The sequence below is a fragment of the Geotrypetes seraphini genome, chromosome 2 (genome assembly GCF_902459505.1).
Source record: "Geotrypetes seraphini chromosome 2, aGeoSer1.1, whole genome shotgun sequence".
Lineage (NCBI taxonomy): Eukaryota > Metazoa > Chordata > Amphibia > Gymnophiona > Dermophiidae > Geotrypetes > Geotrypetes seraphini.
The window spans coordinates 86,247,917-86,264,693 of record NC_047085.1 but is presented as its reverse complement, the minus strand read 5'-3'; the positions used below and the strand labels follow the sequence as shown (position 1 = coordinate 86,264,693).

At 43.6% G+C, this 16,777-nt stretch overlaps 1 protein-coding gene across 1 annotated transcript in view; it reads left to right on the top strand.

The window, feature by feature from the left end:
- Positions 1–16,777, top strand: part of RALYL (RALY RNA binding protein like) — a 796,461-nt gene that overhangs the window by 571,287 nt on the left and 208,397 nt on the right. Inside the window, exon 6 of the mRNA XM_033929436.1 lies at positions 14,042–14,117. Coding sequence (XP_033785327.1) covers positions 14,042–14,117 — 76 coding nt within the window. The remainder of the gene's footprint in view (positions 1–14,041; positions 14,118–16,777) is intronic.

The window sequence follows — 16,777 nt, the reverse complement described above, 5'->3', positions numbered from 1 at the left end:
TCACATTAGCCACCTGGTAGTCTTCTGGTATTGTGCTGGATTTTAGAGAAAAATTATAAACAATAGCTCTACAAGTTCATTTTTCAAATTCTGTCAGCTCTCTTTCCTTTAAGGACCAAATAAATTCCTTGGTCAAGAAATGCTTCTTTAGTATGTGAATGCTGAGGAAGGTTAGACTTCTTTTTTATCACTGTCATTTATCTATCTTAGTTCAATCAATTATATTATCTCATCTTGATTACTGTAACACTATCTACCTCGGCATTACAAAAATTTGTCTTCATAGATTACAATTAATTCAGAATACCGCTGTGAAGCTGATCTTCAGTCTTCATTGGCTCCCGGTTTATTTTAGAATTCAATTTAAATGCTCTTGTATTTCTTTTAAAATTCTACATGGTATCTTTAATCCTCTTATTCCTTTATTTTGGAACGTTTATCAAATTGACTCATTACATTGCATTGCATCTGGGGAAAGGCCTTAAGCAACCTGAGCCAACCAGAACTTTAGGCCCTTCCCCGGCACATCCTAGGATGCACCAGGGAGGGTAAGGCCCACCATTTTGAATAGACAGGCCTACTGGTCAGAGGGAGTAGGCATCCCTCCTACTGGCCTTCATGAACAAGATAAGGGGGAGGGAAGAGGGAGGGGTGGGGGGTCACCGGGGGCATGACAACAGAAGCAGGAGGGAATGGGCATCCCTCCTGCTGCCGGGGGGGCATGTGTGTCAGGGTGATTGCATGATGGGGCGGCGGGAGGGAGCATCCGTCCCGCTGCGAGTGGGGTGTTGGGGGGGTTGCTTGACAGTGGGAGGGAGTGGGCACATAAGACACGCCTATAATACAAGTGCTCAAGAAACACGCTTCCTCCCTACCCCCCAAAAAAACAACTATAATTTATGTGAATCTTGTAATTTTTATTTGTTTTCAGGAGCCACAGTCAAAATACATACCAGCGATGTGCTTTTCATGGTACCGGCACCCCCTGATCAGTCACTAACTTTTCAGAGTACCGGCACCCCCGGACCAGTCGCTAGTTTTTGGTCACCAAAAGCCATCACCATGCTTGGAGATTCACTCGGTGATGATAAAGAATCGCCCGGAGTTCTAATGTAAATATTGATGAGCCCATTTGCATGGCAGAATAGGAGACTGTTAGGAAGCTAGGAAAAGACCATGGTAAGCCGTTTTGATCTGCCACTAAAATACATATATGCTAAACTGGCTGGAGCAGGTTTACCGACTGTGTAAAAGGCAATGTTACTTTTTGAGAATCATCCCCCTAGTGGTTTAGTTAATCTCATTCTGAAGCATCTACTTATCTTCTGCTGCCCAACTTAGCTGAGATGGTTACTATGGAATCACCACAGAGAGACAGCAGGCCATAGGCATAGTAACATAGCAGCATCTCTGCTTCTCCTTATTCCACTGTCTCTAACTGAATTCCAAAGTCAGACCGATTTGAAATTTTGTCTTTTCCAGCTTTTGATTGGCCAGATTTCCCTTTGTACTCCAATTGTCTCGAGTCAGGTGGTCAAGGTTACAGCGCTATCCTAAGAGGAAAGAATGAGCAGCCATGCAGAGAAGCCACAATTCTACAATATACTGGCTGCAACTTCATGACAGGCACTAAGATAAGGAGTAACTGCACAAAAAAACAAGGCAGAAAGCTACAACAAAAATATTTTTGTGTGCTACACACAAGCAAGTGTTTTGATCAGGCTTACAATACATCTACTGAACTTGAGATGAATCTTTGACCATCTTCCAGGTTTACTTTTGCATATGAACTATTCTTACAACTATGATGTATTGTGTAGACTTTTTCTTTATCCGGACTTTAGAAGCTTACCTAATACACCAGGATATACAAAAGAGAACTACCTTTTAAATTTGCATGCTGTCAAGACAGTATCTGCATATAACATCTGTCTTATAAATGTTTAAACCACATGTATTATATCTGTAAGCCTATTTATGCTGAATTGCTGCTGATCATTTTCTTTGAATGTGAAAAAGAAAAGGTGTAATTGGTTGGATGGTCTGATTGATGTTAGTATTCAAATTACTAAAGGTTTCTTTTTTAAAAGAAATTCTTGCTTAGCAGTTATTACACATTCACCGTTGGAGTTCTGAAGGACTTTTCCCATTCACACAGTTAATTAGTTTACGGTTTTGTACATTTTCTTCAACACAATTGAAATATGTTCATGACTTTCAGAAAATAGAGCTGTTATCTGTCTTTATACAATTTCCAGTGTCAAATCCTTTGCTAATATTTCAGGGTTTTTTTTTTTTTCTTTTTATATTTTTACTGTACAAGAAAATACAACTTTTTATTTTCAGAATGGTCAGACTCCAAAATTGACTTGAAAGTGTGCCAAAACAAAAGTAAACACAGCCTGTGTGTAAACTGTTGGAAAACCAGCAGGGAAACAGGATTCAAAAGGTAAATAGCATGCCAACGTGTGCAGAAGGTTTTCTTTCCATCTCTCTTTTTCCCTTCATGTCATCACATTTAGCATTTTGTACGAGTATTTTATATCTTCCCCTTCCCTTTTCTGGTTGTATTATTTTGTTTTGCTCATGTTCTTTCTACGTCTCATCAGTGCTTTGTATCCTATTCTTACTATCATTTCTCTCCCCATTATTTCTCATTCCCTTCCCTAATATTCTGTCTACAACTCATATCCACCCAGATCCATCTCCATCCCTCTATCTCTCAACTGTATACCACTCCCTTCATTTATTCACCCCTTCCTAGCCCCTATTTCTACTCACCTATTCCTCTTCTCACCTCTTCCCATACCCCTGTCTTACTTCAATCCCAGAGCCTACCTTCTTTCCATCCCTCACTCCTTCACAGTCTTCCCTTTCCTTCCATTTTCCCTTTTTTAATACTCTGTCTCTAATTCTATCTCTAGCCCCCTCCACATTTCCTTTGTCTCTCATAATTTTCAGCCCCATCTTATTTCATATAACCCCTCTTCTAAGTTACATAAGAACATAAGAATTGCCGCTGCTGGGTCAGACCAGTGGTCCTTCCTGCCCAGCAGTCCACTCACACGGCGGCCCTCAGGTCCAGCCTCACCTGCGTACATTTCAGTTTAGCAGGAACTTGTCCAACTTTGTCTTGAAACCCTGGAGGATGTTTTCCCCTATAACAGACTCCGGAAGAGCATTCCAGTTTTCTACCACTCTCTGGCTGAAGAATCTATCCCCTTTCAACTTTAGAGAGTGCCCTCTCGTTCTCCCTACCTTGGAAAGGGTGAACAGTCTGTCTTTATCTACTAAGTCTATTCCCTTCAGTATTTTGAACATTTCGATCAAGTCCCCTCTCAGTCTCCTCTTTTCAAGGTAGAAGAGGCCCAGTTTCTCCAATCTCTCATTGTATGGCAACTCCTCCAGCCCCTTAACCATTTTAGTCGCTCTTCTCTGGACCCTTTCGAGTAGTACCGTGTCCTTCTTCGTGTAAGGCAACCAGTGCTGGACGCAGTACTCCAGGTGAGGGCGCACCATGGCCTGGTACAGCGGCATGATAACCTTCTCCAATCTGTTTGTGATCCCCTTCTTTATCATTCCTAGCATTGTGTTCGCTCTTTTTGCCACCGCCGCCGCACATTGCACGGACAGCTTCATCGACTTGTCGATCAGAACTCCCAAGTCTTTTTCCTGGGAGGTCTCTCCATGTGCCACCCGGGACATCCTGTATTCATGCATGAGATTTTTGTTACCAACATGCATCACTTTACACTTATCTACGTTGAATCTCATTTGCCATGTCGATGCCCATTTCTCAAGCTTGATTATGTCAAGTTGCAGATCTTCACAATCCCCCTGCGTCTTCACTACTCTGAATAACTTCGTATCATCTGCAAATTTAATCACCTCACCATCATACCAATGTTCAGATCGTTTATAAAGATGTTGAAGAGCATGGGTCCAAGCACCGAGCCCTGTGACAGCCCACTGGTGACGCTCTTCCAGTCTTCCAGTTCCCTATCTTCTTCTTTCTCTCACTACTTCTTTGCCTCCTTCTCCTTTCTGTCTTTATCATCGATGAGCCTCCCTATTTTCTGCTTTCTCTTGTTCTGACTCAAATCTTCTCAGCCTATTTATCTCTTCTTCTTCACCAGGGAATTCACTGCAATATTAGGAGGAGCCGTGGCACAACACAATAGGGACAGGAATAGACAGTTTGCACTCACTCTACATATGAGTGCTCTTTTCCTTCTCTTTTGAGCGATTCCTCTTTCAGTCGGAAGAAGGTGCTTTACTAAAAGAGGGAAAGGTTATATATCTGCAGAGACAGCAAGTATATGCCCTGGATCCCTGATCTCAGCATTGTACTGCTCATATTTTCCCTTTACTGGGCTGTAAGCAGGATATGCGTTTGTGACTACTACTATTAATTATTTATATAGCGCTACCAGACATACACAGCGCTGCACAGAGTCCCAAAGAGTAAGAAAACAGTCCCTGCTTGAAAGAGCTTACAATCTAAACAGACAAGACAGACAAATAGGATGCCATGGATACAGTTAAGGGGAACCGTTAATCAGCGGGCTGGGTTGGAGGGCAGATTGAAAGCTATATCAAAAAGGTAGATTTTCAGTCTGCTTTTAAACAAGCAGCAGCTTGACGGACAAACTCGGGTAATTTATTCCAAACAAAGGGGGCAGCTAGATGAAAGGAACGAAGTCTGGAATTGGCAGTGGAGGAGAAGAGTAACGATAAGAGTGACTTAACTGAGGAACAGAGTTCTCTGGGAGGTGTATAAGGAGAGAGAAGCGAGAAGAGATATTGGGGGGCAGCAGAATGAACACACTTGTAGGTCAGCAATTAGATCTTGAACTGTATGCGATATTTCCTAATCTCCAATTCCATAATACGTGCGGTGAGCCGCTCCAGAGTCCCACCCTCTTTGCTCAGCCCGGGACCACTGTATCTTTCCAAGCTGAAACACTCCACACAGGCTCTGCAAGAAGCAGGGTCTTTTTAGGCGCAGTTTCCCTCTAGAGATGGGTCTTCACAAGTTAATCCAAGTTTATTTAGATCTTGATGTCAAGCTCCTTATTCCTCACACCACTTCTAGAACACTTAGATTTGCAAATCAGCATCATTTTACAATTCCCTCCTTGAAGGTAATTAATACAAGGCAAAATGAAATATTTTCAGTTACAGCCCCTCAGCAATGGAATTATTTACCTATTCATCTTCGAGAAGACACAGTTTTAAAAATGTTAGCAGGGAAGGGGGACGGCTGGCAGGAGGAAGTGGGCATCTCTCCTGCCGGCAGATTTGCTGTGGGGTTCAGGAGTTCCCTGCCGCAGCCGCTCTCAGATGATTGTGGCAGTGGAATTCCTCCCCTTCCCAAAGCTGCTATTCTGTAACTACTGCCCAGAACTTGGGTGCTGATTACAGAATTGTGGCTTTGGGGAATCCCTGATGCTTAGCTGATGGGGGAGGGGGGAATTTTCCTGCCACGATCAGCTGCTGCAGTTTAAGCAAAAATAGATGACTGAAACGTAGGCCAGGGTTTCCCAGGCCTACATTTCAGCCACCTATCTTGGTGTGATTCGCAGCTGGGTAGCTGCTTTAGATCGCCCAACACCACTTCGGGGGTTGGCCACACCTACTTTAGCATTCCACGGCCTAAAGTGGCTTCCTAGCTTCGATTCCAGCGGCCATTTCAGCCACCTTTTATTTAGGCGTCAGCAGACGCTTCAACCCTGCCATTTCTGACCATAGGCAGGGCGACTACCGACACCTAAATTTAGGCACTGGTTATAGAATTTCCTCCTTAGTGTTTCAAGAAAAGAGCAAAGATTAGGAAAAGTCTTACATGTTGTTGCCTTTGTTAGTTCATTTAACACAATACAAAAAATATCTTTTTTTAATACTTTTTGTTGTTACATTAATTTATTCTTGGTATTATGCTTCTATCTTAAGAATTCTCTATCGTTCTAGTGATTTCTTAAATTTTTACTTGCCACTACAGACACATATATTCTACAAAGGGAAAGAAAGAAGAGAAGCTGGAAACTGAAGGCATAAACAGATTTTTTTTTTTTTTTCAAAATGGGCATTCTTCATTAAAGTTTAAAGAACTGCTTCACTCTAATCTTCCATTTAATGTCTTTCTTTTTAAATACAGTACTTCCATTTTTATGCAAGAGATGTCTATTCACGTGCTGTTTAAGTTAAGCATTAATGGTGTACCAGAAACAGTCAAAATTGCATATCTGTAATGAACAGAATACTTTTGTCCATCATTAGTTACCAAAATGAAAGGTAGGCAAGAGAAGACGTGAGATAGGAGCTAGTTATGGGTTAATATTCAGTTGGCAGCAGGAAACTTTTTTAAAAATTTAAATGCTGACCACTGCTGTTAGAGCCTGATGTTCAATACCAAGTCATGCCCAGGCATCGGCATTGAATATGTAGGGCATCAGCGATACCCAGAAGTTATGTGAATATTACATTACATGACATTGCTGTTTTTTATCCCACCAATACCTTTCAGTTCTAGGCAGTATACAACAAGAATTGGCCTGGGCATTCCCAGGGAGATTACAGGGTTGATGGATATAGTATGCGTCGGGGTCTGGGGAGGGTCGATAAGGTTTGGTTGGATCATTTGACAAATTTCTTGACTAGCATGGCTTTCAGTTCATTCCTGAATGTTTTGTAGTTGGGCGTCATGGTCATGGTGGCTAGTAGTCCGTCATATATTTTTTTTGCTTTGCATGGCTTTGATTGGGGAGTGGGTAAAGTGTGCTTGAGTTCTTCTTGGTCTGGATGTATTCAGTGCCATACACACATTTTAAGTTACAGATATTAAATAATCTTAGGAAATATCTTTCTGGTAATGATTACAAACAGGTTCTCCAAGCTGTAGTGTTATCTAGCATGGACTAGATGAAATGCCTTCCTACACAATACATGTGTTACAAGTTACTCAAAATTCCATCATATGTGCTTAGTTTGGAGTGAGTATAAATGATCATGTTTCTTCGTAATCTGTCACTCTATATTGGTTGATGATGGCGTATAGAGTTCAGTATAAGTTGTTACTATTAGTTTATTTAAGTGTGCATCAATTGGCACAGAAATATTTGCAGGATTGTGTGCTATCATGTGTCTTTGTGCACTATGCTCTGCAGGACATTTAGATTTGGTTATTCCAACTAAAAAAACCCTAAATTGCACTTGGAAACAGTGAGAGCTAGTGTGCTCTTTTGTGCAGGTTCAACTGAATGGAATAAGCTACCAGGTTATATTAGACAGCAAAAGGACTTATGTAATTTTAAGAAAATGCTGAAATGTCATTTATTTTGTAAGATGAAATATGGTTACTGACGTTTCATTGTGACAAAGGATCACATGTGATATTTTTTGTGTTGTAAAATTTTATGTAGTTTAGTAAATTTTTAAGTATGTAAGATTGTAATCCACTTTGTAAAGGCAGACTATAAATAATAAACTATATACCTAACTAAGCAAAGTTAGAACTGCTATTTAGAACTGCTACTTGCCTGTGGCCATCTGCACTGAATATTGCCCTCAAATTTCCAGGTTCACGCTTACTTAAGTAGTTAGTACCGTTTCCCTGAAAATAAGCCCTAGTTGAAGCGCTGGATTCACTGGCAGCAAGCAGTTCTTCCCTTCACCCCAACCCGCGCAGCCTAACCCCCATTGATCCATCTCTCCCTCTCATCCAAACCCTGCCGACCACGAGACCGACATACCTTTTTCCAAACGGCAGTGTCGGTAGGAATCTAAACAGACTGCTTCACAGCCTTCTCATGCCAGAGCATTCCTCTGCCACATCACTGATGATGTCATCAGCAATGCAGTACATGGAATGCCCCGGCGGGAGAAGGCCGCGAAGCAGCCTGTTTAGATTGCTGCCAACGCTGCCGTTTGGAAGAAGGTATGTCAGTCTCGCGGTCGGCGAGGTTCGGATGGGAGGGAGAGATGGAAGGGTCGGTGGGGGTTCGGCTACATGGCGGGGGGGATGGGAGGGAGGGATAGAAAGATGCTGCATGGGAGGAAGGGAGGGATAGAAGCTGTTCAAGGATTCTGCTGCACAAGGGATGGGAGGGAGGGATAGAAAGATGCTGTGCAAATGTTCTGCTGGATGGGGGAATGTGAGGGAGGGAAGGACAGAAAGATGCTGCAGAGGGAAGGCACAAGGGGATGGGTGAGAGGAGAGGAAAGATGCTGCACGTGTGGGAGAGAGAAAGGAAAGAGGAAGAATTGTGGTGGAGGAGAGGAAGGGAGAGATGATCATTGTACATGAAAAAAATAAGACCTACCCCCAAAATAAGACCTAGTGTATTTTTTGGGCCCAAAATTAATATGACAGTGTCTTATATTCGGGGAAACACGGTAGGTTCCTTCCAAATTCTTATGATAGCAAGAGTGTCCTGGCCTTGCTCGGAGAGTGCATCAGCAGTCAATGAGGATATTCAAAGCTGGCGCAACCTCACCTTGAGTATTGCAGGTTTGGTTGCCGTATCTCAAAAAAGATAAAGCAGAATTAGAAAATGTTGAATGGCTCAGTTGACCCGTTTAGTAACTTTGAGTTTACGCCCAGCAGTGTCTACGGTGAGCTGTCAAAGCTCAAGGTTAACAAAGCAATGGGGCCGGACAACCTGCACCCCAGGGTGCTTAGGGAGCTGAGTGATGTCTTGGCGGAGCCACTGTCCGCGCTCTTCAACCTCTCCCTTAGTACAGGCAGCGTCCCGTTGGACTGGAGGACGGCTAACGTCATTCCACTCCACAAGAAAGGCTCAAAGATGGAGACAGCAAACTACAGACCAGTGAGTCTAACATCGATAGTGAGCAAACTAATGGAAACTCTAATCAAACACCAATTAGATAAGATCCTGGATGAGGAGAATCTACGGGATCCCCGACAACATGGATTTACTAAGGGGAGATCCTGCCAATCCAACCTGATCAGCTTCTTTGACTGGGTAACGGGGAAGCTGGATATAGGGGAGTCCCTGGACATCGTGTACCTGGACTTTAGCAAAGCATTCGATAGCGTACCACACCGCAGGTTACTGAGCAAGATGAGTTCTATAGGATTAGGTAACACATTGACAAAATGGGTTGGGAGCTGGCTTGGAGGTAGGCTCCAAAGGGTGGTGGTGAACGGCACCCCCTCCGAAATGACGGAGGTGATTAGTGGAGTACCACAGGGCTCAGTCTTGGGCCCAATCCTATTCAACATCTTTATAAGAGACTTGGCAGAAGGGCTTCGAGGTAAAATAACATTATTCGCCGATGACGCCAAACTGAGTAATGTAGTGGGCAAATGCACAACAGACGAAGATTCAGTGTCCGACAACATGATGCACGACCTACTCCTACTGGAGCGATGGTCTAGGACATGGCAACTCAACTTCAATGCCAAAAAATGCAAAGTTATGCACCTGGGCAGCCAGAATCCATGCAAGTCTTATACCCTTAATGGCGAGATCCTAGCAAAAACGGTAGCAGAACGAGACTTGGGGGTAATCGTCAGTGAGGACATGAAGTCTGCCAATCAAGTGGAGCAGGCTTCTTCCAAGGCAAGACAAATCATGGGCTGCATACGAAGGGGTTTCGTCAGTCGTAAGGCGGAAGTCATTATGCCATTGTATAGATCCATGGTGAGGCCCCACCTGGAATACTGTGTGCAATTCTGGAGGCCGCATTATCTCAAGGATGTGCTGAGACTGGAGTCGGTGCAAAGAATGGCCACCCGGATGGTCTCGGGACTCAAGGATCTACCATACGAAAAACGGCTTGACAAATTACAGCTATACTCGCTCGAGGAGCGCAGAGAGAGGGGGGACATGATCGAGACGTTCAAGTATCTTACGGGCCGCATCAAGGCAAGGAAGATATCTTCTTTTTCAAGGGTCCCACGACAACAAGAGGGCATCCGTTGAAAATCAGGGGCGGGAAACTACGAGGTGACACCAGGAAATTCTTTTTCACTGAAAGAGTGGTTGATCGCTGAAATAGTCTTCCACTACAGGTGATTGAGGCTAGCAGCGTGCCTGATTTTAAGGCCAAATGGGATCGGCACATGGGATCTATTCACAGGGCAAAGGTAGGGGAGGGACATTAAGGTGGGCAGACTAGATGGGCCGTGGGCCCTTATCTGCCGTCTATTTCTATGTTTCTATGTTTCTATGAATGAAGAGCAACCAAGATGATAAAGGGGATGAAATTTTATGTAAACTGCATAGATGTGTTTCTGATTGCAGTATATCAAGTGTAAATATAATAAATAAACTTGGAACTCCTCTGGTATGAGGAAAGACTAAAGAGGTTAGGGTTCTTCAGCCTGCAAAAGGAAATGGCTGAGAGGAGATATCATTGAAGTCTACAAAATCCTAAGTGGTATACAATGGGTACAAGTGAATCCATTTTGTACTTATTAAAAATTACAGACTAAGGGACACTCAATGAAATTGCTGGAAAATACTTTTAAAACCAATATTTTTTCCAATCAGAGAATAGTTAAACTCTAAAACGCATTGCCAGAGGATGTGGTAACAGTGGTTAACATAACTGGTTTTAAACAAGGTTTGGACAAGTCCCTGGAGGAAAAGTTCATAGTCTGCTATTGAGAGAGACATGGAGGAAGCTACTGCTTGCCCTGTGGACATTAGCATGGAATGTTGTGATTATTTGGCTTTTTGACAGGCACTTATGGTCTGGATTGGCCACTGCAGAAATAGGATACTGGACTAGATAAACCATTGATCTGACCTAGTATGATTATTCTTATGTTCTTTTGCTCAATTCAAGGCTGCTGAATATCCCCTTCTGTGGCATTCAGCATGATTTAACTGGGCAGAAGCCTCTCCTGCCTGGTTAAATTTTCAGGATAATCGGACTTTTACCATGAAAACAGTCTTAGGCCCTAATTCTATATACAATTTGTTGCCTAAAAAATTGGTACTGACCAATGTGGTGCTAAGCAGGATTCTATAAAAGTTAGGCACACTTTATAGAATCACATTTAGCACTGCCTAAGTGGTCTTAGGTATCTATAGGCACACAATATATATGCCAGGATTTTCTTGATCTAAATGCCTCCATTAAGTTAGATACACATCAGCCCATATTCTATAATCATGCACATAACTCAAAAAAACATCCATGAGCTGCCCCACTTTTAGATATGTGCTTTAGAGAAGGCACCTTACTTTTATAGAATTTCACTTTGAGTTGTGCGCCTAACATTCAAATAACTTTAATTAATGTCAATTATGAGGTTTTAAGTGTATATTATCAGTTCTGATTATTTATTTTATTTTGTTCGATTTCTATCCCGACCTCCCAGTAGCTCAGAACGGGTTACAAGCTAACATTCACAGTGGATTACATTGGACAGACAAATGACTATACTGCAACTTCAGTATAAGTTTGGAAGAACAGTGATTTGAGGATAGCTTGGAGGGAGTTATTTAAGGGACAACATTGGGTAGAAGGGTTGGCAATGTAGTATCTTAAAGCCTTTTAATAAATTAAGTTAGATACCCGTATTTTTTGCTCCATAAGACACACGGTTTCACCCCAAAAAAGTGGGTGGAAAAATGGGTACTTCCTAAGGAGTGAATACCCAGATCCCCCCCTCGTTACCTTGAAGGACCGCCGCCCGCCCCTCACCTGCAGCCGCCGCTGCCGCAGCTGGTTACTCACTGTCAAAAGTAGAAGAAGGGAAAGGCCAGGCGGGTGCAACAATTGCACACCGCAGGCCCAGAAGCCTTATCCCCAATGTTAATTCTGACGTCGGCGAGAAGGTCTGGGCCAGCCATTGGCTGGCCCGGACCTTCTCGCTGACGTCAGAATTGATGTCGGGGGTAAAGCTTCTGGGCTGGCAGCGTAGAATCACTGCACCCGCCTAGCCATTCCGGGTACCACGCTGCTGAGCCAGGAGTCCGCTTTTCCAGGTGCCGCGCTACTGACCCAGGAGTCTGCCCACCCCCCACACTGCTGCTGATTCAGCAACGTGACCTCACAGCAGCAGCAGCTGGAGGTAATTAAATCCAGCAGGCAGGCAGGCTGGGGGGGAGGGGCGGAAGAGGATAGAGGCTGGAAGGCAGTGAAGGGAACAGGAGGGAAGGAGAAAGGGACAGTTGTTGGGCCTGAGGAAGGAAATAAAGAAATCACCAGACAGTGGGGGAGGGGGGGAGGAAGAGGACAAAGGCTGGAAGGCATTGAGGGGGGGATATAGGAAGGAGAGAGGAAGGGACAATTGTTGGGCCTGAGGAAGGAAAGAAAGAAATCATCAGACAATAAAGGTAGGAAAAATGATTTCATTTTCAATTTAGTGATCAAAATGCATCAGTTTTGAGAATTTATATCCGCTGTCTATATTTTGCACTATATTTGTCTATTTTTCTATAGTTGTTACTAAGGTGACATTGCATATTTTAAAAAGTCATCTGCCTTGACATCTGTGCCCTGTCCCAGCCTACCACTAGACCACCAGAGGGGGGACAGGGTACAGAGCCTAGCAGGGAAGGGGGACAGGGTGCAGATCCTGGCAGGGAGAATTTGGTTCAGAATGTTTTTTTCTTGTTTTCTTCCTCTAAATCTAGGGTGTGTCTTATGGAGCAACAAATATGGTACCTACATAGGCTAGGCATACCGATGTAGATGCTTAACTTTTAGGCAAACATTATGTAACTAATCTTTTAGCCCGTTACATTAATGGGAGCTAGAATATATGTGTGTGTGTCTGTCTTTATTTCTTTCTCTCCCTTTCTCTTTCTTCTCCTCTCCTTCTGTATTTCTGTCTTTCTTTCTGTCTTTCTTTTTCCTCAGCTGTCCACCCATTCTCCCTTCCTTTTACCTTCCCTGTGTCCACCACCACCCCTTCACTGCTCCCCTTATCCAGCAGCATCCCTTCTCCCTTTTTTAATCTCTCCCCTGTCCAGCAGCACCTCTTTCCTGTCCCCCTGTCCAGCAGTAGGCTTCTCTTCCTTTTTCTCCCCCCCATCTCTTCCCCTGTCCATCAGCACCTCTTTTCCACTCCCCCGTCCAGCAGTAGGCCTCCCTTCCTTTTTCTTCCCCCCTAGCACCTCTTTCCTGCTCCCCCATCCAGCAGTAGGCCTCCCTTCCTTTTTCTACCCCCGTATCTTCCCCTGTCCAGCAGCAACCCTTACCTCGCGTCTGCCCTCCGCCGACAGCCGCCTCAAGCCACCGTGGCCTGCAGGCGCCGACAGCCGCTACGGTCTGCAGAAACCAACAGCCGCCGCGGCCTGCAGACGCCACGGCAGGCAGCCTCTGCACCGCCCGAAGCCGACATCCACCTTGGGAGAGAGAGATGCGTGGAAGCGCGCATGCGCACTCCTACCTGCAGGGATCTACAGTGCACGGAAAACAGGAGCACGCAGGTCAGAGTGCGCATGCGCGGCTTAGGCTTTTATTATATTAGATTTGCCCTGACGCCATCTTAAAAATAGAAGATGCGTTTCGGCGTCCCACTTAAAGTTTGATCGGATCGTTTTACATCCTGAGGCAGCAGATTTGTGAAACGCTGGCCACCGTCGGTGTACCGATCATTCGAAGATAAGTTGACAATCTCTACTATCTTCTTTGTATGCACAAACAGCCCTGCCTAAAGTTTTTATGTATGGGGAGTGCAAATGGAGGTTTTTTGCCAGTGAGGTTATTGTCTAACCACCTTGGACCACCATTGTGTGGTGGGAGGGCTCCAGTCTGAGGCTTTTTCCTCCATTTTTTGAAACTCCTCTTCACTTGAACTGAGGCAGCACTGTCCACTGACACATGATTTATTATTTTTTGCTACTGTGAAAGTGTAGATTTGAGTATCATTGAATTTTCACATATCCGAGTTGATTTTGCTAAGTACTTATGCATGGAAACAGTAATTATAACAAGTCTCTATTTATTTAGATTCACAGCAGGTAGGATGGGAAAATGTGGGTGCAGGCTGTGAAATCGATATAATTTTTCCCAGTCTCTTAAAGTCAGCTAATCCATTCCATATATTGCATTATAGATATCAACATGGCAGGAGAACCAAAACCATACAGACCAAAACCTGGAACTAAGAGGCCACTTTCAGCTCTTTACAGGTAAGATGATGTTTAATTCAAATTATACCAGTCACGTCTTTTATTGTAACACTGTAATATGTTCCTGCTTATATAATATTTTATATCTAGCAGTTTAAAAATAGAGGTATGCTATTTCAATCTAAAAATTTCTATCATGTCATATCTTTTCATTGTAGAATGGGATAATAATTCCTTCTAGCAGTTGCTTTTTTTTGTTTGTTTTGTTTTCCATAATTTGAGTAATTATGTATCGCCAAAAGAGACTGAACTGTATTACAATGAATCCTAAAAAACAACATAATAATATAAATTCATTAATAACACCCCTAACTCCTACTACCTAAACCCAGCACAACCCTAAAAGAAAATTAGCCCTTCCACTCACAAATCATTCCAACACCACATCCTAAAAAGCCACATTGTACTTTCTTCTTGAATATCAAATAAGAACATAAGAATTTGCATACTGAGTCAAGACTGATGGTTCATCTATTCTAACACAATATCTTGTTTCCAATAGTGGCCAATCCAGGTCACAGATACCTGGCAAATCCCAAAGAGTAGTTGTGACTTTCCCCATGACTACCTTAATGGCAGGTTATTCATTTTTTCCCAGGAACTTTATAAACTTTTTAAAATCCCAGATATGCTAATTGCTTTTACCACATCCTCCAGTAACGCGTTCTAGAGCTGAATTATATGTTGAGCGAAAAAAATATTTTTTCCTATTTGTTTTAAATGTATTACCATCTAATTTAATAGAGTATTTCCTTGTCCTTTTACTTCTTGAAAGAGTAAACAGTCCATTCATATCTACCCTTTCTGTGCCACTCAAGATTTTGTAGACCTTTATCACATTTCCCCTCAGTCATCTGTTCTTCAAGCTGAAGATCCCTGATCTCATAAGCAGTGGCGTACCTAGCATATGTGACACCCGGGGCCCATCATTTTTTGTCACTCCCCCCCCATCTGTACGAAAAACATGATTTTTAGTAACAAGCCACACGTCACACATGAGTACCTAGGAAAAGGTAGCATCTTACATACTGCAGTGATCAGTACAATATCAATACACCCATTGTAAAACTAAACAAGCTAGACTAAAGTACAGATCAATCCTACACCGTCAACCCTAACAGAAAACCATGTCTATCGAACACACAGAACACAGAAAACACTTTCGCCTAATATGGAATTTGTCATCACAAACTAACCCCTCCCCCTTTTACAAAACTAGTGTGGATTTTAGCCACGGTGGTAACAGCTCTGACACTCATAGAATTCTGAGCATCAGAGCTGCTATCACCATGTCTGGTGCTAAAAAACGCTCCACAGTTTTGTAAAAGGGGGGATAAAATAGAAATACATAGACAAAGGTTAAATTGAACCAGCAAGAATCTGGACTCTGCATACAATGCAACACCACAGAAACAGTGATGCATGTCTCCTAAAGCAATAAATAAATAGAAAATTTTTGTTCTACCTTTGTCTTCTCTGGTTTCTGCTTTCCTCATCTTCTCATTCAATTCCTTCCATCCATTGTATCTCTTCTCTCTGCGTCTTCCATTTGCTCTGTTACTGTGCCTCTCCCTTTCTCCCCCCTTCCAAATTGGTCTGGCACCCATCTTCTTCCCTCTGCTCCCCCCATAGTCTGGCATCTCTGTCTTCTTCCCTGCCAGCGTGTTCTCCCTACTCTCTCTTCCCCATGTCCTTTCAGCGTCCTCCCCCTTCTGCTTTCCCCATGTGCTTTCAGCGCCCTTCTCCCCCTCTGTTTTACCCATTTCCCTTCAGCATCTTTTCCTCTCCATCCCACCTTTCCTCCCTTTCTCCCTCCCTGCCCCTTAACTTCATGGCGCTTTCTTCCCCCCCTTCCCCCCCGGTCCAACAAACATCCCTGCCATGTTGCCGGCGATGTCTAAACTGCCTTCATACAGCAGCCGGCTGCTGTATGGCTGCCATAAATGTTGTCTCTGATGCAACTTCCACTTGCGTCAGAGATGACCTTTACGGCAGCCACACGCAACTCCAGCTGCTCTAAGAAGGTAATTTAGACTCGCAGCCACATAGGTAAGGGGCAGGGAAGGAGAAAGGGAGCTGTTTCAAATTCACCGCTTAATTTTCCGACCTGGCCGGTTGTGCACCCCCCCCCCTAAGTCTGCACCCGGGGCAGACCGCTCCCCCCCCACCCCCACCCCCCTTGGTACACCACTGCTCAGAAGCCTTTCCTCATATGAAAGCAGTTCTGTCCTCTTAATAATTCTGATTGCCCTTTTCTGAACCTTTTCTAGTTCCACTAAACTTCACTCTCCGTATTCGCGGTTTTGTGGTCCGCGGTTTTGGTTATTCGCAGTTTTTTGATCAAAGGCCCTGCCCCCAAATTTGCACCACAGGAAATCGCTGCTCCCGGTGTTGCACAGAGAAAATCTGCTCCCAGCATTGCACAGAGAAAATTGCTGCTCCCAGCTGCACTTTCTTCACTAGAACAGGTCAGGTTATTTGTGGTTTTGTGTCTTCTTTTTTTTTTTTTTTGCAGAAAACCGCAAATAACTCCAGAGGAAGCGCCTATAACTCCAGAGGAAGTGTATTGGGCAATTGGAAATAGTCCTTTGCTGAAGGCGCCAGGTGACAATGGCATGCGTATTGAACTTTATAAACTTTTAAGTGAAGAGATTATCCAA